This window comes from Stylophora pistillata, chromosome 4 (assembly GCF_964205215.1).
Source record: "Stylophora pistillata chromosome 4, jaStyPist1.2, whole genome shotgun sequence".
Lineage (NCBI taxonomy): Eukaryota > Metazoa > Cnidaria > Anthozoa > Scleractinia > Pocilloporidae > Stylophora > Stylophora pistillata.
In genome coordinates this window covers 12,470,484-12,495,050 of record NC_142522.1, presented here as the reverse complement: position 1 = coordinate 12,495,050, position 24,567 = coordinate 12,470,484, and the positions used below count along the sequence as shown (strand labels likewise).

Genomic DNA, 24,567 nt, shown 5'->3' with positions numbered 1-24,567 from the left:
GCAAATTCACATTTTAAAAGAAAGTTCTTCTTTGGGTCTTGCACTTATTCTTTCCCTTTCCCTATATTCTTCCGGCCAAGCAGGAAGTTCCATGACCCCGCGTGATTTTGGGCCAGTTAACAAGCCTTGCGCTCATGCGCCCTGTCCATCTCAAAATACAAAGATGAGTAACTAACATGGCGGAGATGGCGGACGGTGTGGCGGGGATTTCAAATACTTCTGAAGGTACTCATCCAATTTAAAACAAAGGATTTACCTCGATGTGAAAACGTTTCCAAGTCTCTACTATTATGACTTTTCTTGTTTTGAAACAGTCTCTTCAGCTGGACTCTTGCACCGAAGTCGGGCCGAAAAGAACATTTAATTGCTCACTGTATGGACCACAATTTCCTTTTTCCAGACATTAATTTTGTTCATATATGAGTGTTTTTTCTTAAACATTGGCGAAGTAAAACAAGAGTACATTTGAATAAAGGGGTGAAAGTTTCTGAGGAAATTGTCGTTCTGCGTCGGTGGGGGTAACAAGGTAATTGGCTACCGTCTTTACGGTACTTGTAACCAGCAGATTACAACGGTACATTTACCTGGTGTTATTTCTTGCTTGATCTCTAACTGAATTTGTGTGCAATGTTTTATTATTGTTAAGTTTTCTTTTTCTCGAATATAACACCTTGATCTGAAAGAAAGTACAGATCAGACTTAGTAGTTGGAAAGTAGCTTAACCTGAAATTCAAACTAACTACAACATATGTATGGGGTTTGCAAAGAGAAGGCAAGACCTCAAAGAAAACTGTGATTATCTTTAGGAGGCCGTTTAGGTATCAATCAATCAATAAATCAACTTTATTAATGTGTCAAACTCTTCTAGCTGGCCACAAGTGGCCTACGAATCGGGGACATTAAATTAGGTATGGCAGGTAGACCTGTGACAAAACTGCCATTGCATGTAACCCTTTAACCCCCAAGATCAGATGGTTAATTCTCACCTCTGGCTGCTTAACATTTCCTTGTTAATTAGTTACAAGAATTTGGTGTTAGATCAAACCTCTATGTAACCATCTCTTATAGTTTTTTTTCCAAGCCTGATGATAAGCATTCAATTGCAACTAATACAAATATTATAATTTTATGATTTTTTTTAAGTTAATATTGGAAGTTGTTGCATTGTTGCAGCTTCTAAAAAGCTGTAAGTTATGGCATGTTTCAAAGTTCATTACATGTACTGCCATATTTCTACAGGGTCAACACCATTGCAGCTTCAAACACCAGACACAAGAAACACTCGGAGTGCTTCATGTGCTAATCAAAAGGTAATGTTAACTGGTTACAGCTCTTATGATGCTTTTGGTCATGTTTGTAGTATATTTGAAAAATATTTTGTATTAGTAGTCTTTTTGTATCTTAAACCCTGAAGCACCCATGATCTGACTATTCATTCTTTCCTCTAGCTGCTGCACATTTCTGTATAAATTAGTCACAAGAATGTGGTGTTTAGTTTGAGTGTTATGAGACAACTATTTACATGTGAATATACAAATAAACACATACATTTGGTAATGGAAACTTTTCATTTTCACTCAGTATACGCCAACATCTCGTAAAAGATCATGTGGGCTACGAAGACTGTCATCACCATTTGTTTCTCCAGTGATGGAGCGCTGTTTTGCTTCTGGTAATCAGGTAAAATATGGCTAATTCACTGATCATTTACAGTAACACTGAGAGATTCAGAATTAATCTGACTTAACCCTTGGACTCTTAAGAGTGATTAGCATCTAATTTCCCATTAAGATAATACCTCTTAATCACAAATTAAGGTCATGAGAATGAAGAAAATATTCACCAATGAAAGCTCTTTATGGTTAAACAAATCCTCATTGTCAGCACCTTAGGAAATGTTTGGAGGACAGTATGGAGTATATGCATACTGCTGTTTGGGTGTAGAGGGTTAAAATCTTGATTTGGGCTTATTTTGGTTAGGATATTTTCTGTTTTTCAGATCTGCAGTTTTAGTCACTTGCTAAAAAATCCTTGAAAATTTTGTGGTATCTTTCCTAAAACCAATGGTAGAAAAATCATATATGAGTAATATTTATATTGATTTCTCTCTCCTATTACAGGAAAATTTTGATACACCAAAAAGATGTAGATACAATAACAGTCAAGATCGCAATGAGATTCCAAGCCCTAAGGAAACTGGGCCAGCCTTACACAAGCTTCTGACTGAGAAAAAAGATTTAATCAAAATGATACAAGAAAGAGAAGACTCCTTGAGAAAACTAAATCTTGTCAAAATGTGTAGAAATAAGGTAAGCAAAGAATAAAATGGCACTCACTGGAAAAATAACTATGAAAAAATGTAAGAAAAATTAAGCTTGAGAAATTTACACTGCTAAAATCTTGCAGGATGGGCTCTCTGTCTGTAACCACAGATGGGATGCCTGTGTCTCAGTCTTTAGATTTTTGAGAGTGACTATAAGTTGTTCCTGATTTTGTAGAATGACCTCAAGGAGCTGAAATGTTTGATAGACAAGTGGAGGAGAGTAAGCCAGGAAGCTGCAGAGAGACTTTTGGAAAAAATACAACTGGATCCCAAGCCTACGATGAGTCAACTGTTGTTGAACTTGCAAGTGGATAGAGAAATTATTCATTACTCTGAGGATAATGAAGCATTCTATTGAGACTGAAATATGGGTATAAAATTATGTTAATCAACAATGACCTGCCTGATCACCTTCTCTTCTACTGCTGTCCCAAATGATGATGCAGTTGATAAGTGCAAGCTCTGATATTTAACTTTCTAGAATAACACTACTTTAAGGACTCACTTGAATTCTCATCATGAAATTAATCTTGGATAGTTTTGTTTTTGCTCTTTGATTGTTCATTAAACTTGGGGCCACATTCTCAGCAATCAGATTGAAGACTAAAAAACCAGTCACAATACTTACTTTATTCCTTTTTCAAACAATCAGTGACCTGTTTACCTATGGTCTAGATGGTTATTGCAAATACAGTCAGCTCACTTTAGCAATCACCCTTTCATGTAGGGGGTGGTCACCTAAGAGACACATCAATACCAAAGCAAGAAAGTAATTTAACCCATTAACCCTCAGAAGTGATTAATAACTTCTCCTTATAATATTCCTACATTATCTTACAGACAGGTAATGAGAATACTCAAACTTATCAGATATTACCGATAGTTGTTATCTTGATTGAACAACAAATTCTTGTAACTAATCTACAAGAAAATGTGTAGCAGCTAAGGTTGAGAATTAACAATCAGACCTACACATTATTACTTTATTGTCTCTCATTAAAAGGAATTGAGCTTATGTTCTTTTGTTTCTCAGCAATAAATTAAAGCAAAGACACAAAGTTTGTCTAATAAATGAAAAACGTATTTTTAATCAATTAGTTTACTGTCATAAGGTGTTCAATTATTTGTTAATGGTTTTAAGTGTCCCTGTTTTTGAGAAAGTGTTTCAGGAGCCAAAAGTGGTAGTCAACCGATTTGGCTGAAACTTGGCACAAAAGTTGAGTGTGATAAGATATTTCAAAGCCATTTTTAACCGAACAAGCTTCATATTGTCCATGGACACTGTACTGATATAATGGAGTCTCTTGTTGGAGACACAAAGCAAAAGAGTGTCAAACGTTTGGCCTTCAAACGGGGTTGCGGTTCCTCAGGAAATTTGCCCAGGGCAAAAGGTTGCAATCCCCCCAGGGTCACTTAACCCTTTAGCTCCAAATAGTGACTAGCATTTAATTTCTCCCCACAATATCACCCCTGAATCAAACATTAAGGTAACGGGAATAGAGGAATTGATCACCAGATAAAGAAGCTCTTGCTTTTTAAACAAGTTCTCCCTGTCAGCACTTAAGGAAATGTGTAGAGAACAGAATGAAGAATATGCATACTGATGTTATGGTGTAAAGGGTCAAGATCATTGTTGGAACAGAACTGTATAGAAATGTGTAGAGAACAGAAGGAAGAATATGCATACTGATGTTATGGTGTAAAGGGTCAAGATCATTGTTGGAACAGAACTTGACAGGGGAGCAAAACGGATTATTGATAAAGCACGTAACTACGTAGTACGGTAGTCTCTAAGAGAGTATTATCGTTAGGGTTTCAGACACCAGAAGGACCTCTCATTGAAAGATACCTTTGTAACGTTTCAACTTGATTGACCCATTTTTCAAATATGTAAAGGAAGACGCTTTGTACTGCGTAATATTTTCAACAAAGAGGGTACGTTCCTTTTCTATCCACTCATCTTTTTCGTGGTCGTAGCCCTCAATTGACCATACATTTCCGAAAAACTCATGCAAAGCACCACCCAGCGCGTACAAAGAATTATCAATTAACACCATGTTTCCAAAAGGCCGGAAAACTGTTAATCGACCCATCGAGTGCCATTCATCTGTAAACTCGTAGTAAACTTCACACGTGTTGGTACACTCGTCGAAGTCCAGCCACCCTCCAGCGACGTAAATCTTTTCTTGTGTTCCAACTCCAAGGGCATCAAACCTCGCCATGTTTAAATTCGCCAACTTCTCCCATTTGTTTTCCGCGGCGTCAAACTTTGAACATTGTGCGATAATATTTATGTCTCTAGCCCCACCTATAACATAAATGTACTTGCCCACTGTTACGGCACAAATTCTTGTTGTTTCTAGCCAGTCCTTCGTGCAACTCGTGGAATTCGTGTCCAGGTTGAATTTCCAGAGACAGCTTGATACTTCATCTAGATCTTCCTCAATGAAACAAATTTCGTTCTGAACGACTACTACTTTGCGACGAACTGGTCTACCCATTACTCGCCAGTGCAGCCAGTTAATTTCTGAATCGGTTTTTGTCCAGGGTGCTGCATGCCAGCAGTTAAAATCTGGGTCATAATATTGCGATTTATCAATTTCTTTGGAAATGAAAAATAGTTTCCCCCGGCATGAGAAAACATGTTCAGGTACACAGTCAGTTTTGGCCATACCCTGCAAGCGACAAATATCACCCTTTTTGGGAAGGTAAAAAAGAGGGTTCTCTAAAGGCTCATGCTTTCTGCAAATTGCGATGACACACTTCTCGAGTGCCTTTCGCGGAGGAAACGATCTTGAAAGGTCACCATAGGCTGCACGATCCATCCAAGCTAACGCGTGAGTCGCGCTACCGAGACACTCTACACTTCCTGTCACAAATTCGTTTGTCACGACATCATTCAGTAAAAAGTCACGCGAAAGAAGGGTCAAGCGAACGTGACGGAAGAGATTACAGAATTCTTTGCTTCTTTCACTTTTCTTGTGAATAGTCCACTTTATAATTGCTTTAAAAACGTCTTCCTCTGAATTGATTACGACATCGTCGCTGGACACTAATTGTTCAACTTCGTGACTCGGTAAACGAGGGAAATTTTTTGTTTGTGCGACTCTGGCAAAATTTGATAAGATGAACTTCCGCGCGCTGTCCAACAGCTCGGAATGATAGAATTTCTCAGCCATGAAGTAAGTCGAAACGCAGTTTGAAGAGGACATGGTCTGCTCGATGAATTTCCCAGCAAACGACTTGAGCTTGGAGAGACACAGGTAATCTGCCGCTGCAATGAGCTCTGCGGCATTTCCACCTGTCGAAATGCAAACATTTCCAGTGTGAATAAACTCGAGAACATCTTTCATCAGCGACTCCGTGAAGTATTCCAATCGAATTACTCCTTCGTTATTTTCTTTCATGTTGCTGGTGAGGAGTTTTTCAAAGAAGTGACTTGCCTCGGAAAGAACATGTCTGTGCGTCTTGAATTCCTTTCCATCCTGAACTATCACTGACACAGTTTTAGGCGATTCAGACTCGGCTTGATCGGACAAATTCATTTCGTATAGGAGTTATGGAGACTGTTAAGACTTAGCGATTCTAAAAGCAGATTTCTTCGTTTTATGTCAAACTATTAAAACAATGGGCCGTCGCCGTGTTAACGTTTCTTTTACGAAATAGGGCTGTGGCGATCACAAAACTACTTCGGACAGTGACGGTGGAGCAATACTGCAACAACAGTGTTAGTTGCTTGACTCGTCTTCAGTCGTTTCCAAAAATATGCACAGAGCTGAAGTGGGGTACAAAGGAATGACGGGAAGGAGCAAGACGAGTACCAGGACTCATCACACTACTTCCTTCTAACCTTTCGAACCTTTCGGGGGGTTGCACCCATTTTGAAGATGACTGGGATCATGGGAGGGAACAAGTCAAGGAATCCGGAGGATGCCCGCGTTTGGACATGGTTGTGACTTAAATAGATACTCCAAAAGCAGGTTTCGAAGTGAGGACAAGAATCTATTATTTTTTTAAAGGATTTGAAATATAATAATGGGTCCAGTCCTTACTCAGAAAGTCACGACCGTTTAGACATTCACTAATCGCCGTTAAGGTTCCAATGCTTATGCGAAAGTGAAAGTTTTCAGTGGTTTACTTAAGAAACTAATAGACCCTTCCACGGTTTTTACGGCCATATTGTTTGGGGGTCAAACAAAACCTCGTTGCGTAGCAACAAGCAATATATTCTTTTGTAATTATTCGACGCGCGTCGGTACCTTCGCTCAATATCGTAACTTTATAAAGGGAAAATCGCTTATTTTCGTCTCCAAATCAAGTGGGAACATGGATAAGGCGTACTAAAAGTGAGTGCCGAATTTTTGGCGAAGTACCTTTTTATCACTGCGTTTTATGGGCAGATTGATATGTTGTTTGAAGGTGACCTCGTGGCCGCCATGGTGCGATAATAATGGCATTTTAAAAAGCACTTCTTTCGGTTGAGAAATTTGAATATGTTTTTAGCCATCGATATTGTGTAGTTTTAAATTTTAGGATTTATGGTGGGAGTAAGTACTCAAATAAGGTTCTGAAAGCATCTGTATTTTGCATGCCAGTATAGAGTCGAACATCAGCATCTCTGGTTTTTTGTGCAGAGGCTGTACACAGTTTTAACCCTGGGGAATGGTCTCCACTTTTCATCAATTCGTCACTTGCAGTGATAATATCACTATTATCAACCGATGTTGACAATCGCCGCCTTTTGGGTGACTTAGTATTTGAATGCTCAAAAGGAGTCAAAAAAGGAGTAGGTATTGGATTGCTTACTGAAGGCTTCCCGTCTCGAAAATGATTGGAGCAGACGACAACACTCTCCCTTGACTTTCCTATTGAGAAATATTTTCTTCCCTTCTGAACCTGTCAAGACCATGCTTCAATTAATTATTGCTTGGGCTTGTGGAACGATAACTTCTGTACATGTGAGTGGATGACCCATTTTTTCGGATCACCTCTATCGTTGTTACAACCGCCGACAGAACACCTATCTCCAAAACCCATTAAACCAAGGGTTTCTCTTTGCCGAGTTATTGGTTTTTCAAGAGTATGTTAGCCTGTCTGGACGAAAACGTTTAAAGAGCACGTAAACACATTTATTTCAATTTTTCCTCTGCACAATTAAGTTACTTAAATACAAAAAGTCATTCGGAAAAGCTGTACTCTGACCTTCTGGCATTATGTCGGCCGCAAGGTCACGTCCAAAGAAAAACGATCTCAATGTTCCCATAAAACGCAGAGAAGAAAAGGTTTTTCGCCGAGAGGAGAAAAAGTCACTCGCCTTTATTGATGTCTTCTCTTTTTCAGCGATGAATATTAATTTTTTTTCCTGAACAAAGCGAAAATTTAAACGAGGGTAGCGACGCGCGTCTTCTTATCATAAGAGATTCTATGGCTCGTTGCTACGCAACGAGGTTTTGTTTGACCCCAACCAATATGGCCGATAAAACCGTGGAAGGGTCTATTGAAAGGTAGAGAAAAAACTGTATGAAAGGGACGACATTCTCACATGCTATTATACGTGCCTTTCACACGCACAGGAAAATTACTGGTGCAATAATTGCGAAAATCGTGTAAAGGCTATGTGCATTTTACCATTACCAACGTCTGAGCACACACAGACTTGCGACTATTTTAATTTGATCGATTTTTTTTTTAAGTTTTTAGTCGGGGGCGCGAGGAGCGCGAAGGGTTAAGTCACGCGCGGGCGGAATACCGTAGATGTCTTTCCGAGTGACACGCCCTGAGGGCTCTTCTTGCGCTTCCCTCCGCTCGACTAAAGATCTCAAAGACTATCGCCTGTTCTACTGGTTAATATGTGGAAGAATAAATTTCTTAAATTTCTTAATCGTAATTCGATCTTTCAAGGTTTTTAAAAATACTATTAGAAAACTAGACTTGTCAGGTTTGATACGATTGTCATACGTCATACTTTACAACTTGTATCTTCAATTAATTTTAGCTTTCCTTATTTTATGAAATGATATATCTAGTCTTTTGTAAATAGTTTTAAATGTTAATTTTAATCTCATATCATCTTATTTACTGTAGATGGTACTATCTCAATTTAGTTCTCTTTACTTTTAACAGCTGGTGAGATTGTTCTCACAAAAGCTAAGTGTATATGCACAATAAACTTGACTTGGAAAACTTAACAGCAGGACACTAATAAGTATGATGCACGATCCTCGCAGTAGATAGCGCTATTTATGCAATAGCGAAAATCAGACCTGAAAAAAATCAGGCCTGTACGGGACTCGAACCACTGACCTCTGCGATACTAGTGCAGTGCTCTACCAATTGAGCTAACAAGCCACCTGGGAGCAGGCCGTTAAGTTGATTCGTAATAATTCGTTAAGTTGATTCGCTATTGCATAAATAGCACTATCTACTGCGAGGATCGTGCATCATACGTATCTAATACCGCAGTTCAAAATATATGAACTTCATATATTCATTGTATCTCATTTATCACTTTCACGGATTTATTACGAATCAACTTAACGGCCTGCTCCCAGTTGGCTTGTTAGCTCAATTGGTAGAGCACTGCACTAGTATCGCAGAGGTCAGTGGTTCGAGTCCCGTACAGGCCTGATTTTTTTCAGGTCTGATTTTCGCTATTGCATAAATAGCGCTATCTACTGCGAGGATCGTGCAGCATACGTATCTAATACCGCAGTTCAAAATATATGAACTTCATATATTCATTGTATCTCAGGACACTAATAAGTTACTTAAGTCAAGGGATCAATTATCTAGTTAGTCACCAGTCAGCCAGCCCTCCAGGTGCAACTGGGTCGGTCAATGAGTCGCTAATAAGTTACGTCAGTTGAAGCAAATTTAATTCAGATTCGTGTAACACTTAGAGATTGTTGTGTCCCTGATGGATATGTTCTAGTTTCGCTTTTAATGGCACAATTCATATCTACTTCAATAAAGACTGAGTTGTTCTGAGGTTTTCAGTGCCCTCTTTAATTATAACATAACCAAAGTAAAGCGCGCGCTCTCATTGGTCAATTTAGCGTCCCCCATTTGCCCATGGGTGTACGCTGCTGGCGTGAGCAAATGCAAAGACTATTTTTCCGTGCGCGCTTGTTTTTTCTGGTCATGTAAGATTTGTTAAATAAAAGGGAACTCTTTAGCTACAATGTATCAATGTTATGTTATAAAACAAATGGTAAACACCACAGCGTACAATATTGAGTTATGGATGCACTTGGGAGGTTTGCTATGCACTCAAGAAGCTAGAGTCGCTCTCGGCTACCGCCTCGAGCGACTCTTACGCTTCTTTCGTGCTTAGCAACCTCCCGCGTACATCCATAACTCAATAGTGTACGCTGTGGTGTTTACCATTTGTTAATTCTTGCCAACTGAGGGTTTCATTGTTAGGAGGCCCAGTCGCTTATTCTGAAAAGAACGTTTCTCTGGTAACGGACATGTTTAAGTTTAAGTTATCAAACAATTTTGAATCACCGTTTCATGCACGTATGTAGCTACTTTATTGACTTCAGTCCATTAAAAAAATTTGTCCTGCAATTCTACGTAACCTATATAATAGTGTGGAAGGGAGGCTGTTTTTTATTTTGGACTGTTAAGAGTAACCCGTATCGTTTCCACAGAAAAAGATTATAAAAATATTTTGGGTACTCAACTCCTAATAAATGGAGTCTTACTTATGGATATTAATGTTAGAGGCTTTGATATCGATTAACAGTTGCCATGGTGCTTCAGCTTGACTGACACGTCCTTCAACATTCTAAAGGTACACGCCCTGAACGTCATAATTTTGTGAATGTCAAGGATATGCCTGTTTTCTCTCCACTCATCTTTTCCATGCTCGTAGCTTTCAACTGACCATATCTTGCCGAGAACGGGATGGCAAACTCCACCCAACGCGTACAAAGATTCATCAATCGATAGCATGTTTCCAACATCCCGGGGAACTGTTAAACCACCCATCAAATGCCACTCATCTGTTATTACACTATAAACTTCACACGTATTGGTAATCTCACCGCCAAAGTCAAGCCATCCTCCGCCGACGTAAATCTTTTCTTGTGTTGCAACTCCAAGGGCTCTAAATCTTGCCAAACGTAAGTTCGTTAATTTCTGCCAAGTATTTTCCACGATGTCATACCTAGAGCAATGGGCGACAATATCTACATCAGATTTAGTCCCTCCAATGACGTAGATGTACTGGCCCAGAGTGACAAGACAAGTCCTGATTGTTGTTACCCAGTCCTTCGAACGAGTCGTGAAATTCGTGTCCAAGTTAAATTTACAGAGAGAGCTTGAATACGTTTGTAGGTTCTCCTCGATGAAACAGATTTCGTTATCGACAACAACTACTGCCCGAAAGAATAGTTTGCCTATCTCTTGCCGGTTAGTTTTGCACCAATTTACCCTTGAATCGGTCTTGGTCCATGGAGCCGGACGCCAGCAATTAAAATCTGGGTCATAATACTGCGATTTATTTACTTCCTGGGCAACAAAGAATAGTTTTCCTCGGCACGAGAAAACATGCTGTGGCACACAGTCTGGTTCGGTCATGCCCGGAAGGTGACAAAAATCATTATTTTCAGGAACATAGAAAAGAGGGCGGAATGGTTTGTCCTCTCCCCATATCGCAATAACACATTTCTCCAAAGCCTTTCTCGGAGAATATGGCCGGGAAAGGTCACAATCGGTTTTCCGATCCATCCAAGCCAACGCGCTGTTCACGCGATCAACACAGTCTTCATTTTCTGTCACAAGTTCGTTTGTCACAACATTATTCAGCAAAAAGTCACGCGACAAAAAGGTCAATCGAACGTGACGGAAGAGATTACAGAATTCTTTGCTTCTTTCACTTTTCTTGAGAATAGTCCACTTTATAATTGCTTTAACAATATCTTCCTCTGAGTTGACAACAACATCGTCGCTGGACACTAATTGTTCAACTTCGTGACTAGGTAGACGTAAGAAATTTTCTGTTTGTGCAACTTTGGCGAAATTTGATAAGATGAACTTCCGTGCACTGTCTAACAGTTCGGAATTATCGAATTTTTCAGCCATGAAGTAAGTTGAAACGCAGTTTGAAGAGGACATGGACTGCTCGATGAATTTCCCAGCGAACGACTTGAGCTTGGAGAGACACAGGTAATCCGCTGCTGCAATAAGCTCCTCGGCATTTTCACGAGTCGAAATCCAAATGTTTCCAGTGTGAATAAACTCGAGAATATCTTTCATCAGTGACTCCGTGAAGACTTCCAGTCGAATTACTCCTTCATTATTCTCTTTCATGTTGCTGGAGAGAAGTTTTTCAAAGAAGGGACTTGCCTCGGAAAGAACATGTCCGTACGTCTTGAATTCCTTCCCTTCCTGAACTAGCAGGGACACGGTGTGTGGAGTTTCGTGCTCTTGCTCGGGTAAATTCATCTTTAGGAAGTCTCGTTTCGGAATGTTGGAAGATGTTAAGACTTTCTACAGCGAGTCCTTAGATTTGTTTTGGCTAATTCCACTAGGTCATCGCAATCGATGGTTGAGGGTCATACCCAAAACGTGAGGATACCCAAAACGCTGTGACATCGCCATATTGATTTCTTTGATGAGAGAAGTCTGGGGAGAGCACAAGCTGGTGACAGAGGTTTAGCCGCCAAACATCGAAGATCAAACAATAGACCCTTTCAAGGTTAATGACGCCATTTTGCCGGGGGTGCAAAACTGCTGAGGCGAACGCAAAATGTACAGTGAATGTATGGGAAAAGTTGAGAAAATGATGCTCTATAATTTGAGGAAGGTTGACATCGTGCAATTTCTATGAATTACAAACTAAAGATACCAGACCTACAAGTTTTACCGATCAAATTTGAGAAATGAAGTCTCGCGAAAAAAGCCGCAAATTAAGATTTTGATTTTCCATATATCTGTCTAACACCAAACCGCCGTTTCCGGGAAAATTTAAAAGCATTTGTATGAAAAACTGAAAATAAGATTTCTCACTTCTCAGTGAGCCTGAACCCTTCACATTTAATCGGCAACATCTTTTGCTAGGTATCTTTACTTCGTAATTCATAGAAATTGTAGAATGTCAACCTTCCTCAGATTATCGAGCATCAATCTCCCGACTTTTCTATACATTCACTGTACATTTTGCGCTCGCCCCAGCAGTTTTGCACCCTCGGCAAAATGGCGGCGTTAACCTTGAAAGGGTCTATTTTGACTTAAGAAATAGAGGTGAACTATAGCAAATGATTATGCATCGATCAATTCAAAGCTTCAACACTCCCCCCCCCCCCCGGACAAGCCTTAGGCATCTGAACTTATGAAGATTGGTTTGTTCAAATTCTCGTCCTCAGGGAAAAACTTGTGTTCGAATAACCCACACAGTTTTGTAAAATGGAAAAATCAGTGAGCGTGACTTTTTCTGCACTGACCAAGTTTAAAACCGACCCTACATCCCCTCTGGCACTGACGACGGTCAAATGCCCGGGGAGGGTGTTGAAACTTCGAATTGATCGGCGCATTATTTTCTATATCAAAAAGATGGATCATGTTTACCGTAGGACACTACCTACAGTAAACATGATCCGAAAAGGTAACACTGAAGCATATTCGGACTATGCTGGAAATTGCTGATGCTGACAAAACACTAAAAAATGATTAAGTTGCAGGGATTTCTTCAGGATGGCTACATTTTTTTGTTTGTTTTCTTTTTAATTCTGGACTACGTGTGTCAACTGAATTTTTTTTGCGACTTTCTGGTTGAGGACAGAAACTGAGACGGGGAGGAGGGGAGAGTACGATGTAAAGAATTAAACATCTTCTAAAGGTCAGATTTCCAGTGCATATGAGAGCGTTCCCAACAGCAACAGTTGTTTGTATTTAATATTTTGAACATCCAGAAACTGTTGTGTTCAAAAGAATTTAAACGGATGAATTACTGAAATAAAAGACATACGAAGCTACATTTTCTCATTATATAGTGCACTTCGATCGAGCTAATGTCGTAAAACCAAAACCAAAGCAATCATAAGCAAAGAAAAAACTATATCACTAGGAGCCAATGAAAACTCGAAGTAAAAATAAGCAAACTTCTGAAAGCGCGGGAAAAACGCGAGTGACCAAATGACGATTGGTTTTAGTTTTAATCTGATTGGTTGAGAGAGTGGCGCGAGTTTTTAGGACCAATCACAAAACGAAATGATACAAAGCCAAAGCAATCCCGGTTTACTTACGATACTTAATTGAACTCTTTACTAATAACTGAACAGTTATCTGTGTTCTATTTTCACGTTCCCGCGGGTTTATTTACTAAAGGTTGCTTTCCTAGATTCTCGTCGAATTGGTAGTCAAAGAGACATAATTAAGCTTCAGTGCTCCGATGCAAAAATCAAACTGGATCAACGTTTATATATTCAGTCAGTGATTTTGGCATAAACATCTCATTTAGTGTTTGTGACAACGATTACGCAAGTTCATTGCTTTCGAAGGTGAATTCCTTATCTACTTACACGGATTAATAATGTTCAATTTCTTGTTTTTTTATTTTCAGTTTTCTTTTCCCCACTTCTTTGTCACGCTGATCAGCGGCAGTCAAGTTCTCGAGGATGGTCAATGTTTCCAGAGACAACTGTGGACAAATTTTCAATTAAAAACCATTTCGTAGTGTGCAAAATCAGGATTTAGGATTAAATCATCGGCTGATGTTAGCCTGTTTGTGTGGTTCAATTCACAGTGTTGGCTGTTCATTTTGTAATTGAACGAGAAACAGTTTCTAGTATTAAGACACGTCAACGCACAAAGCAACACACTATCTGTGTACAAAGACTTGATCACGTGACCTTGTAAAGCAGACCCTTCCTTCCTCAGAGAAACAATTGCTTCTGGTTTTCTGGCAACTGAGACGAAAAACAGAGATTGAAACAGTGAGGGTGAATGGAAAAAAGTCCCTCAAACCGGTCATCATTGAGTGTTTTTCCTACAATTACCATTGCATTACTGGGTAAAACGAATTCAAATGAATATAATTCCTAAACAACCTTGCAGCTAGACTCATATTATTAGCTACGCCCGTGAGAATCGAGCCGGCGAGGGATCTGTGACGAGTCACATCACTCGAACACATTGGTCCCCGAAGCGTTGGGCAAGTGCGAGGGGAATAGTTCTGGCTAGCCTCACGCCAATTTCCCAAGCAAAATTTCAAAAGAAATCGTAACAACCAACCGTTGTCTCTCAAAGTACGCGAAAGAAAGTTGAAACGTTTATCTGAATCTGTAAAAGGAAACAAAAGTAGGGAAAAAGAAAACTCGAAACTTTTCGACCGCGAAGATTATCAAGTGCGAGTATCCTGTTTACGCTTCTGTTTAGGCTTCAACAAAAAAGTAATACGCTTCTAAAACAACGGATCTACTGCCTTGGGGGCTTGTTTGTAACCACGGTGACTCGTGAGTGACAACTTGGTTCTGACAGCCGGAAAGCACGCTACTTAGTCGTTTCAACGTTCATGCATGCGCAGACGTTTGACCACTATGTTCATCGCTCGCTAGCTCGAAACGCAAGAGCTTCGCCTCTTGTGTCGCAATACCAATGAGTGAATGCCTGTCGGTAAGCTATATCTAGAACTGCGGTTAGAATACACCGAAATGGAACCCACGTAAGCGACTTCATTACTCCCTGTAAAATGACTAAGGCCTCAAAGTAAGCTAAATATCTTGAATGTAACGCGTATTTAGTAACCGATCAGTCACTGGAATAAAACTTACCTTCGCATATCATTGAAATAAGATCGCCTGTGATATCTTTCTTAACAGATGAGGCGCTGTGAGGAACTAGCAAAATTTGCTCCACTGAGGAAGCAAGCGCTTTTAACATTATCGGCTTAACTTTGGAGCTGATTCCCAAGCCAATGATAATAATTCCATCATCTTTTACTAGTTGCGAAGAGCTCACAGCCAGCTTGAATTCTTGATCTGGTGGGAAATGAAACAAATAATACAGACCCCTCCATCCTAAATACAGACCCCCCCCCCCATCCTATTCGCTGTCATTTTTTTTTTTTTTATATAAGCCTGCGCGAACGTTTGCCTAGTGTAAGTAAGTTGTGACCTACCTAGTTTAGTACCTTATAATTGAATTTCGATTACTGGGAGATGCAAACCGGAACTCGGAATTCAGTTTGTTTACCATCAGTATTAGTATAGTTTCCATGTAGCAAGGGAGGGGAGGGCGTACTTCCTTATAATAGGCTAAAGGAGATGTACTGCTGGATGAGGTCGCATTTTTTCGGGATTTTGGGGTATGAAAAGTTCGGTAAAAAGGAATTTAAAGATGGTTCGGTTAGCAAATGTACCAGAATGTTTAATAATAATAATAATAATAATAATAATTCTCACTGCGAATCGCCGTCGCAAACTACAGCAACGACGCAGCTCAACAAGGTCGAACCGAAAGTACTGTAGACCGGTGAAAAGTAAAGTGTTCTGCATTCAGTTTAACAAATGTGTCTAGTTTTAGATTATAAGTTTTTAAACCGCAGGCAATTATCCATAGTCCCTACTTAATACTCTGTTGGTGACGACTGGGACCCCTCCTTTCCGCCCGAAAACTATTTCATCGTAATGACAGACTGGTCTCTAAATCCCTATGAGAAATTTCACCCAAAACAATTGAAACTTACCATAAAAGTCAGCATCAGTGGCAATAACAAGCACACGTGTAACGATAGCCCTTCCACCAGCGGCTTCTGAAAAAAGTCTGCGAGCCTCTTCAAAAGCAACATCCATATTTGATCCTCCTCCGGGATGAGAAAGACTACTTACAGCCTCTTGGATTGAAAAAACATTCTGTTCATCCTTGAAATAATATTGATCATTGGCTTTATCTGCAAAAGTCATCAACGCCAAGTGAGCCCCTGAAAAAGTGAATAGATATACACACTGATTTGACAACGGACGATAGTTTTGTGACGAAACTCGTCCCCAGTCTTTTTACGTGAGGCGTGGTAAAGTTTCAGGAGAGGTGACTGGATGCTAGTCATAAGATCTTCCAAAATTGCGAGAACTTTTAATTTTTTTTTCTTGAATAAAGTAAAATCCGAGAATAAAATCTCGCCAAAATCGCCAAATCAGGTACCAAAAAGGTAGTTTTGGGGAAGTTTGCATTGGTCTCTAGATTCTAAAACAACGAAAACAACAGCAATCTTAATTTGTTAAACAATTTGACTAAAAATCTTTGATATACAATGGAAACAAGAGAAAGCCAAATACAGAAGCCCTGAAAGACATGATAAGTAAGAAGAGTGTCATCAAATTTAGCGCTACCAGTAGAAACATATTCCATCCTACTGTGAAGATATGAATCGATTCAAAGATTAACAATACTGCGAATTCTGTAATGGCTCAGCTTTTAGATATGTTTGAGGAACCCACAGGTGGGAAGTCCATCTTCTGTTGCTCTTTGAATTCCATCTTTAATTTTTAGCTTTCAGTGCAGACAATATTGTACTATAGAAGATGTCAGGATGGCCGAGCGGTCTAAGGCGCTGCGTTCAGGTCGCAGTCTACTCTTGTAGGCGTGGGTTCGAATCCCACTTCTGACAAGTAGGTTAATTTTTGTCATCTCAACTAAATTTTTACACTTCCAGTTCAAATTAATCCTCACCGACACCTCCGCCAGGCAAGGTTCAAATTCCCCACTCCCTGGCACGAACCACAGTCAAATGCCCGCGGGTTGCTCGGAGTGGGCCGCGCAGGGAAGGGGGGAAGGGGGGGTGGATCGACGCATTACATAAGAGTGAGTTAATTTTGAACAACATTCAACTGCAAGAAAACTCACCATCAACTGTTATTACAAATTGCGAGATAACTTTACTGATCAGAGTCTTCAAATCAGCCATGTCCCTCAAGGTAATACTTCCTGACACGTCAATCATGAACGCTACATCCATGGCAACGGGGCATTCTCAACGAGAAAAAAAAAAAAGGAGATGAGAGAGATGTAAAATTGAAAAATTTCAATGTTAGCGAACTCAGCTATGATTAAACGGAGGATTCAATTTAAGCTTTGAGCTGCTGTATTTCTATTTTAATAATTCAAGCTTTTGCCGATTTACGGCATCGCCAGCGAATGTAGAGGAAATATTTCAATATGCGTGATTTAAAAATGAGGTAGGTGATGCGATAACTGAAAGTATTTTTTGAAGTTAAACAAATCACAGCATGAATTTGTAAAATTATCTGCTTTGGCCCTAAAAGGCATGATAGCGACAAGGCCAGATTATGGGAGAGTATCTAGTGAGAAAACAGCGTTCTAAGATGTGAAAAATCATAACCTTAAGCACACTTGTGCAACTCCGTGAAAGCAAACTTTAACATTGAAATGTTTGTGTGTGAACAATCAGATGTAATTCTTGACAGAAATGTGCTGTAAGTTACTTACGAATTAAGTCAATAGAGCCCTCGACAAACAAAATAAGGTCTCTGTTGTGGACGAGTTTTATAACATCTTGATCTATTCATATAATTTTGGTACGGCGTCATGTGAACGTTTGAGCTACTCTAATGCCAGCTACTTTCAGAGTTCATGAGCGATTTAATTAGGCCAACCTGGAATGTGACTCGAAGATCTGACGTTCAATATGGCCTGCAATGAGATAGGAAATTGCGTTGATAAAAAGAAAAAAGACAGATTCGAGCAACTTTATTTGACATTTTTCGGGTACTGTGAATAGTAAATGAAAATTGAGAATTCGCATGTAAGATAGTCTAATGGATTATTGGTGGCGCCTCCTGAATGATTAGAAACCAAAAGGGTAAATCATGTCTGAAACAAATCACACAATTTTTGTCGGTCTTCGACCGGTCTGGCGTTTTGATCATAACTCCCACCCGCCAATGTCTGCATTCTCGGATTATAAAGTTCAGCACAGGCAACTAGTATCATGGAATACAAACTACAAACCTATTGGATGTAAACATTTATCTTCACTTAAATTTTCACTTACCAAAGATATAAGCAATAAGTTCCCAAACATTCTAGAGTCTTTCAGCAGCTGCCAGAATTATGAAATTGTCTATCTCGTGGTAGTCCTTTTGAATATAATGTTACGAGTCACACTCGAATCCTTTTATGTGAAGACAGTGATGTATTATCCATAAACTTCAAGATGTATTCAGCTGACTAGAAAAGGAGCGAGAATAATAAGTAAAAACCTTATTCAGCTTTACTATAATAAACAGGGCTAGCAGATGATGGTGTAAGCTTAAACTTCGTGTTTTTATGATGTAAATGATCAAATGAGAGCACTGAAAAAAAAAAGACAATTAAATTGATAATTTCCTCGAACGACTGATTCGATGCCGGGGTAAATTTGTTATTACTCCTTATTATATGGCTGTGTCTCACAAGGACTGGGAACTACCGAATTCACGAATTTGATTGGCTGAAATCAATATTGAAAGCAGTCTAGATTTTCCCATCTAGACCGGCGTCTAGACCGGTCTCGAAAAAAAGTTACAAAGAATAGAATGTTCCGTTGCTTTCTAGACACTGCCATATATTAAACATCTTATCAACCGAGCTAGGTCAATCTGTATGGGAGAATCTTGACCTCGGTCGCTGGTACAGACCTCACAACGTTCGGTCCGTACTGGCAACCTCGGTCAAGATTCTCCCATATAGACCTCCCGCTCGGTTAATAAGAACTAAGTATCGTAGTAGAGGAAATGAAAGTGAATATTACGACCATGTTTCGTTGATGAGAAATTAAGTAAAAGAGTGTTTGGTCCTTACCTTATCGTTGAATTTCGGCTTTATAATTTTTAACTTTGTTCAAGATTGCACTTGTTAGCTCCAGAAACCGCACAGATGGGGTGGGCGAAATTGCATGAACAAAATAAAACAAGGGACCGGTCATTGTTTAACACCTGTGTGTGTGTGTGTGTGTGTGTGTGTGTGTGTGTGTGTGTGTGTGTGTGTGTGTGTGTGTGTGTGTGTGTGGGGGGGGGGGGGGGAGGGGGAATAAATGTTCCTGATCCCTTCATAAGGCTTTCTTTTGATTCCGACTCATTGGCAGTTAACTGGCAGTCGATTTTCCATATTCCCCCCTTTATACTCTGTTTACGAGGACTGACCCCCCCATTCTCTCATTAAACTGCAGTAAAGAACAACAATAAAATAAAGAAGCCAAAAAATATATCACAGCATATTCTGTCAACTCCTATCGGACGGAAGTTATAATTCTCAATTAAAAAACTGTCTTTCCTTGACAAGATTGCAGTTGAAATCAAAGAATTCCCCTTCACAGAAAGGAAAATGATAAACGAAGCTATTTTTGGATGTAAACTTGAATTGGTATAGCCAGCAGATTATTATTTTCAAGAAGAATACGACATTTTTTATTGATAACGATTTGCTTTCTGCTGTCTCGACCTTTTGGTTCCAGCAGATTATGTTTTGGAGAAGGATTGTTTCTTTCTGTTGGGTTTTGATTGCAAGAACGTTCTGGTAATTAGAGATTTATAAATGGAAAGAGTTGCAGTTGAAAAGTTGTTGTCGCATTACCAACAGTGACTAAGATAGGAACTGTAATTAGTCACAGGATATATTACAATGGGAACGAACTCGTAAGGGAAGCATGAGGAAATCACGAGAAACGCCTGGGGGAGTAGTGTGGAATTTGAACGCATGGGGAGTTACACTAATGAAGTTGGGAGCTCATGAGAAACGTATACGAAACTTATTCGGAAAACGTGGGAACTAGTGTGGAGTGGGCATGAATAGATTGTGCTAGTAAAACCAGCAAACGTTGCTTGACAATACACCCAAAAGTTGCTCTAAAGTTGCTCAAAAATTTAAAAGTTGCCACCCACAAGTTGCTTACTTTTGAGCATCATTTTGTTCTAAATTACTACCCAAAACATGACGTTACATGTGTAATTTAACATCATTTGTTGTGATCAATATAATCTCAACGTAAATAGTAATAGAAAGTATTTTCTAATGGCGTTTGGATAGTCTCAAGTTCGCGCGATCCCAAGCGCATGTTGTGTTTGCTTTCCCTAAGGACGAGGTCGAGCTACCGCTTCTCGTTGTTTGTATTTGCCTTTGTTTACGTGAATTTTGCGCTTTCTCGAAATTGCAGGACTTTTAAGAGTTGCCCCAGCAGTTATGGTAACCTCAATAGGGTCAATATCTGTATTATTTTCATTTTCCTCGTCAGACATTTCAGCTTCTAGCTGTGATGCCTCGCACGCGCCGGTAGGCCTTTATAGATTATGCTAGTAAAAGTAGCATGTTATCCTTGTAGCATCGCTTTTTTTTGGCGAAATTATGCTAAACTTATGCCCTTTTTTTCCAAATTATGCCTTTTTTTTAAAATTATGCTCTTTGAAAAAATTGCAAATAAGTCCAAAAAATACATTTTTTAATCAGAAGCCGTTTGTCTACAAGAAAGAAACGCAACAAATCCACAATGAAATTCAAATAACCATGTGGTTCATGTTAACATCCACACTAGTACTAGACTATACATGCATGGCCTACAATGTGACTTCCGGTTTAGGTGCACCCCAGACCCGGGCTCAGACCGTTTCAGACGCCGCTCAGTGATTCACAGTGAACTACAAAAGGCTACTACTTGAACTAAATTAAAACATCGAATAACGTCACCAAGTGCTTGGGTGTAGAGATGATGAACAATGATCAAATTGTAGCATCAAAAGTGATCCGATAATTATCAAAATATGCGAATTATGCTATCATTGATACTTGACAGAAATTATCAAATTATGCCAAAAATTATGCTAGCATAATCTATAAAGGCCTTCGCGCGGGAAGCTCTACTGTTGGAGCGAATAACTGCTGGATGTAAGCGCCCGTTAGATAGGTAGCTGCTGTCCATTGTAGGCGCACGTATTATTTTCTAAGAACGTACGACATCCTTAGTTTTGACTAGTTGTAATAAAAACCTTTTGATAATGACCTTTTCGATGGTTTAGTCAGTTTTTAACCATTTGTTGACCCAAAAGTTTCCAAAGAAGGCAACGTTGTTCTAGGTTGTTGACCGTTGCTCGCAATACAAAAAGTTGCTGAGCACAATCTATTTATAGTTAGTGTGGAGTACACAGACTAGAGGATGCTCAGGCGAAGGGAACCACGAACGCATCGGAGTTAACACAGGACTCTAAAGATCACACATGAGAACATGTGTAAAGCAAGACAGAGCGCATGATTTATAGTTCCTTTTTTTATTTTGTTGTCATAACCTTGTACAGAAACGGCTCAGCTAGATTGGAAAATATTTCTTCGCGGCCACGACTGCAACGACAAATTTTAAGAACTGAAGAGAATCTCATTTTTTGTCAATTTCTAATATTCTTAAAAAATGAAAATTTAAAATAATAAGTTTACCGTGTCCAGATTGGGGGATAAGATCCCGCCGCACGTCGATAGGTTGTTGAAAAAAAATCCTCTGTTCTAGGGATACTACGTGACACTATGCCAATTTTAGATTGCTTCTCAGCTGAACATGACCAGACCCCTGAAGGAGACGCGCGGTTGGTGTCTCTTTTGGCCACGCGACCTTTACTCTGCTGAGATTTCCTGACAGCTGTCCATAGCATCTGCTTTAACCTCATTTTCTTTTTATGAGTCCACATTTCTGTTGGGTAATTTTCAGTGTCTGCTGCGTTTTCTAAACGAAAAGAGTCCTTGAATGCCTTGGCCATAATAAGGGGTTTCTCAACGAAGAACTCTTTAGCACCAGTGGTATCCCAAGATGCTCTTCCTGCCAGTTTTGATCGCTTTTCAGGTGGGCAGCTCCAGACCCCTAGACGACAAGAATCGTCCTCAGTTGTTGATACCTTCATTTTATCACTGTTAAGGCCAGCACGGGCCAAGTGAATAAAATCATTCAATAAAATTAGAACAATAACGAAGTTCATTTTCAGATTTATATCAACGTCTCAATTCGTGAAAAACTTGTAATGATTGGTTTTCTGTCTTTCAATCGAAGTACTTGCTAGTCCATGGATCGAAGACCTTTTATTGATGATACACAGCTGAGCCTCAAAGCGAAACACGCCAATAACTTTCACTATATTTACAAACAGCGGAAGTGTAATATCTGTAACAATGCTTGAATATTAGTGCCGTAAACAAGAGTCAATCTGATGTTTTTAGAGTCTCGGTCAACTATTCGAGGGATGTTTAGAAGGGTGTCATTATATACGCTCACAGCAAATTATCAAACTTTGAGAAAGTGACGTCCTCGCGGCCGAATTTCAAAATTTTAGGGGAAGCGTTCAGTGAGTTGAAATTGTAAATTGGCCACCGTGAAGGGTTAAAAAGCTGACGTTTCGAGCGTTAGTCCTTCGTCAGTGCGAATGGAGGAATTGTGGGTTGTGTGTAGGTTTATATGTAGAAAGTGGAGCTACGCTATTGGTGGGAACATGGCGACGAGAAAAACACGAATAAATTAAATGAAAAGCGTTCGTTGATACCTGTCGGATTAAGAGTGCCGATTAGAAAGATAAACTTTTGTTCAAGAGTTTTGCGGCTTTCCGAGCTACATATATGTAAGGAAAGACCGCAGATTGCCATATGTTGCTTAGAATGATTAGGTAGATTAAAGTGTCTGGCGACTGGTTCTGATGCGTTCTTGTCATTCCTTTCTACGTCGCGAAGGTGTTCTCGGAATCGGTCACCTGGTCGTCTTCCTGTTTTGCCGATGTATAACTTTTTGCAATAAGTGCAAATTATGCAATAGTTGACGTGGGCTGAGGTGCGCGTGAAGTGATCAGTGATCTTAATGGATTGTTTGGGCCCGATATTTTTTCAGCGTTGTTTTGCATCGTGCGCGAGCGCATTTAAAAGTGCCGGGTTGGTCATTAGTTTGTAATGAACTTCTGACCAAAAAATTGCCTTTGTTTTTGTCGCGTTTGAATGAAATGAGTGGAGGGCTGCAAAAGGAACTCTGGCTATGAAAGTTATGGAACAGCTGAGCAGAGTCAATCATATCCTTTGCAAGACTTGAGAGCAAAGCTTTACACTGTTGTATCTGAGTAACTCAATGATTGTGCTCCAAAGGCTATTATTAACCCACAGGGCTACTTTATCCATACTAGGAGACACATGTAGCCATCAGGTGCCTAATTTTCCTGACAGCCGTAACGTCAAGATTGCATTAAGTGCTTTTCGATGAGTGTCGTAAAACCCAAACTAAAGGAACCCCAACAGCCAATCAGAAGATAGGAAAATATTACTAAGCCGAGTAGTCACACTTAAGGTGTAGAGAAATGTCCAACCAATTCACATTTTTTCTATTTTTTCCATGAGTTAAGATTGCATAGTCAAAATTGTCACACCTTTCGTGAAGTGGAATTTTCCGCAACACATCGTTTCAAGCAAGTGGACACAGCTTTTAGCGCAGTAAAAATTTGCGTTTAACGCGTAGCGGCAGCTGTGGTTCATTAATAAAAAGATCAAAGATCCATGAATCCGCAAATATTTCATTGAACAGATAGTGACCAACCATTAGACGGTCGTTTAAAACATTGCTTCGTCGATACCTTTACCCAATTTGGAAATGAACCTTTTTGTTACTTTTGTTATTTTTATTGTCTGTTCCATTATGTTGGCTCGTGCCGGCGTCATCGATATCAAGAGGAAAGTAAAACTATCAGCGACTCGACACGATTCCGAGGCTTGTCCTCCGGGAGTCTGGAGCTGTCAGACTGGAAAGCGATCGAGGGATACCTTTGATGCCGCCCTTTTCCCTGTAAAAATGGCTCTCAAAATGAACATAGGATCCATGAACTTCTCTTTTAAAAGCAAACGAGACATTAAAAATTGTCCGCCAGGAGTGTGGGCTTGTGAAAAGAACGTGATGTTACATGTTGATACAGATGGAAAAAACTCTCAGCAGAGTATACTTCGTGTGGCCAAAAGAGACGCCAACCACGCATGCCCACCGGGGGTTTGGTCATGTTCAGCTGAAAAGCATTCTAAAAATGGCATAGTAGCACGCAGTGTCCCTAGGACAAATAATTATTTTGCTGCACTTTTCCCGGTTAAAGGGACTTCTAACATTAACGTGACATCCAAGGAGTCTTCTTTTAAAAGCAAACGAGACGTTGAAAATTGTCCGACAGGAATGTGGGCTTGTAAAAAGAAGATGACGTTAAAACAAATGCGAAGTACGGCTGTCAAGAAATCTCAGCAGAGTAAAGGTC

General features: G+C 39.7%; 4 protein-coding genes and 1 non-coding gene across 5 annotated transcripts; 2 read left to right on the top strand and 3 right to left on the bottom strand.

The window, feature by feature from the left end:
- Positions 1–95: 95 nt before the first annotated feature.
- On the top strand, positions 96–3,417 carry LOC111334061 (swi5-dependent recombination DNA repair protein 1 homolog). The gene is made up of 5 exons (XM_022939750.2): positions 96–225; positions 1,240–1,310; positions 1,582–1,680; positions 2,121–2,309; positions 2,499–3,417. Exons 1-5 carry the CDS (start codon positions 177–179, stop codon positions 2,679–2,681), a joined length of 591 nt encoding a protein of 196 aa, XP_022795485.2. The 5' UTR covers positions 96–176; the 3' UTR covers positions 2,682–3,417.
- On the bottom strand, positions 2,920–6,102 carry LOC111334094 (kelch-like protein 40). The gene has a single exon (XM_022939783.2). It carries the CDS (start codon positions 5,866–5,868, stop codon positions 4,159–4,161), a length of 1,710 nt encoding a protein of 569 aa, XP_022795518.2. The 5' UTR covers positions 5,869–6,102; the 3' UTR covers positions 2,920–4,158.
- A 3,151-nt stretch (positions 6,103–9,253) lies between these two features.
- On the bottom strand, positions 9,254–12,074 carry LOC111334093 (kelch-like protein 40). The gene has a single exon (XM_022939782.2). The coding sequence runs from the start codon at positions 11,771–11,773 to the stop codon at positions 10,064–10,066; it is 1,710 nt and encodes a 569-aa protein (XP_022795517.2). The 5' UTR covers positions 11,774–12,074; the 3' UTR covers positions 9,254–10,063.
- Positions 12,075–13,857: 1,783 nt separating this feature from the next.
- On the bottom strand, positions 13,858–18,565 carry LOC111334091 (cuticlin-6-like). Its single transcript, XM_022939781.2, has 6 exons — positions 18,339–18,565; positions 17,941–17,977; positions 17,171–17,296; positions 16,014–16,247; positions 15,100–15,306; positions 13,858–14,235 (listed from the first exon to the last, which is right to left on the bottom strand). Exons 1-6 carry the CDS (start codon positions 18,366–18,368, stop codon positions 13,982–13,984), a joined length of 888 nt encoding a protein of 295 aa, XP_022795516.2. The 5' UTR covers positions 18,369–18,565; the 3' UTR covers positions 13,858–13,981.
- On the top strand, positions 16,851–16,934 carry Trnal-cag (transfer RNA leucine (anticodon CAG)). Its single transcript has one exon. It is a non-coding gene; the product is annotated as a tRNA-Leu (tRNA).
- Positions 18,566–24,567: the final 6,002 nt, after the last annotated feature.

What these genes read in the sequence shown, in the direction of transcription:
- LOC111334093 (XM_022939782.2), bottom strand. Translation starts at nt 11,773, where the DNA reads ATGAATTTACCCGAGCAAGAGCACGAAACTCCACACACCGTGTCCCTG.
- LOC111334091 (XM_022939781.2), bottom strand. Translation starts at nt 18,368, where the DNA reads ATGTTTGGGAACTTATTGCTTATATCTTTG. An exon ending in ATTTGTAATAACAGTTGATG is followed by an intron (nt 16,248 to 17,170) that starts GTGAGTTTTCTT and finishes TCACTTTTTCAG; the next exon opens with GGGCTCACTTGGCGTTGATG. An exon ending in TATTTCAATGATATGCGAAG is followed by an intron (nt 14,236 to 15,099) that starts GTAAGTTTTATT and finishes TTTTCGTCTCAG; the next exon opens with TTGCCAGAAAACCAGAAGCA.
- LOC111334061 (XM_022939750.2), top strand. Translation starts at nt 177, where the DNA reads ATGGCGGAGATGGCGGACGGTGTGGCGGGGATTTCAAATACTTCTGAA. An exon ending in GATTTCAAATACTTCTGAAG is followed by an intron (nt 226 to 1,239) that starts GTACTCATCCAA and finishes ATATTTCTACAG; the next exon opens with GGTCAACACCATTGCAGCTT. An exon ending in GTTTTGCTTCTGGTAATCAG is followed by an intron (nt 1,681 to 2,120) that starts GTAAAATATGGC and finishes CTCCTATTACAG; the next exon opens with GAAAATTTTGATACACCAAA.
- LOC111334094 (XM_022939783.2), bottom strand. Translation starts at nt 5,868, where the DNA reads ATGAATTTGTCCGATCAAGCCGAGTCTGAATCGCCTAAAACTGTGTCA.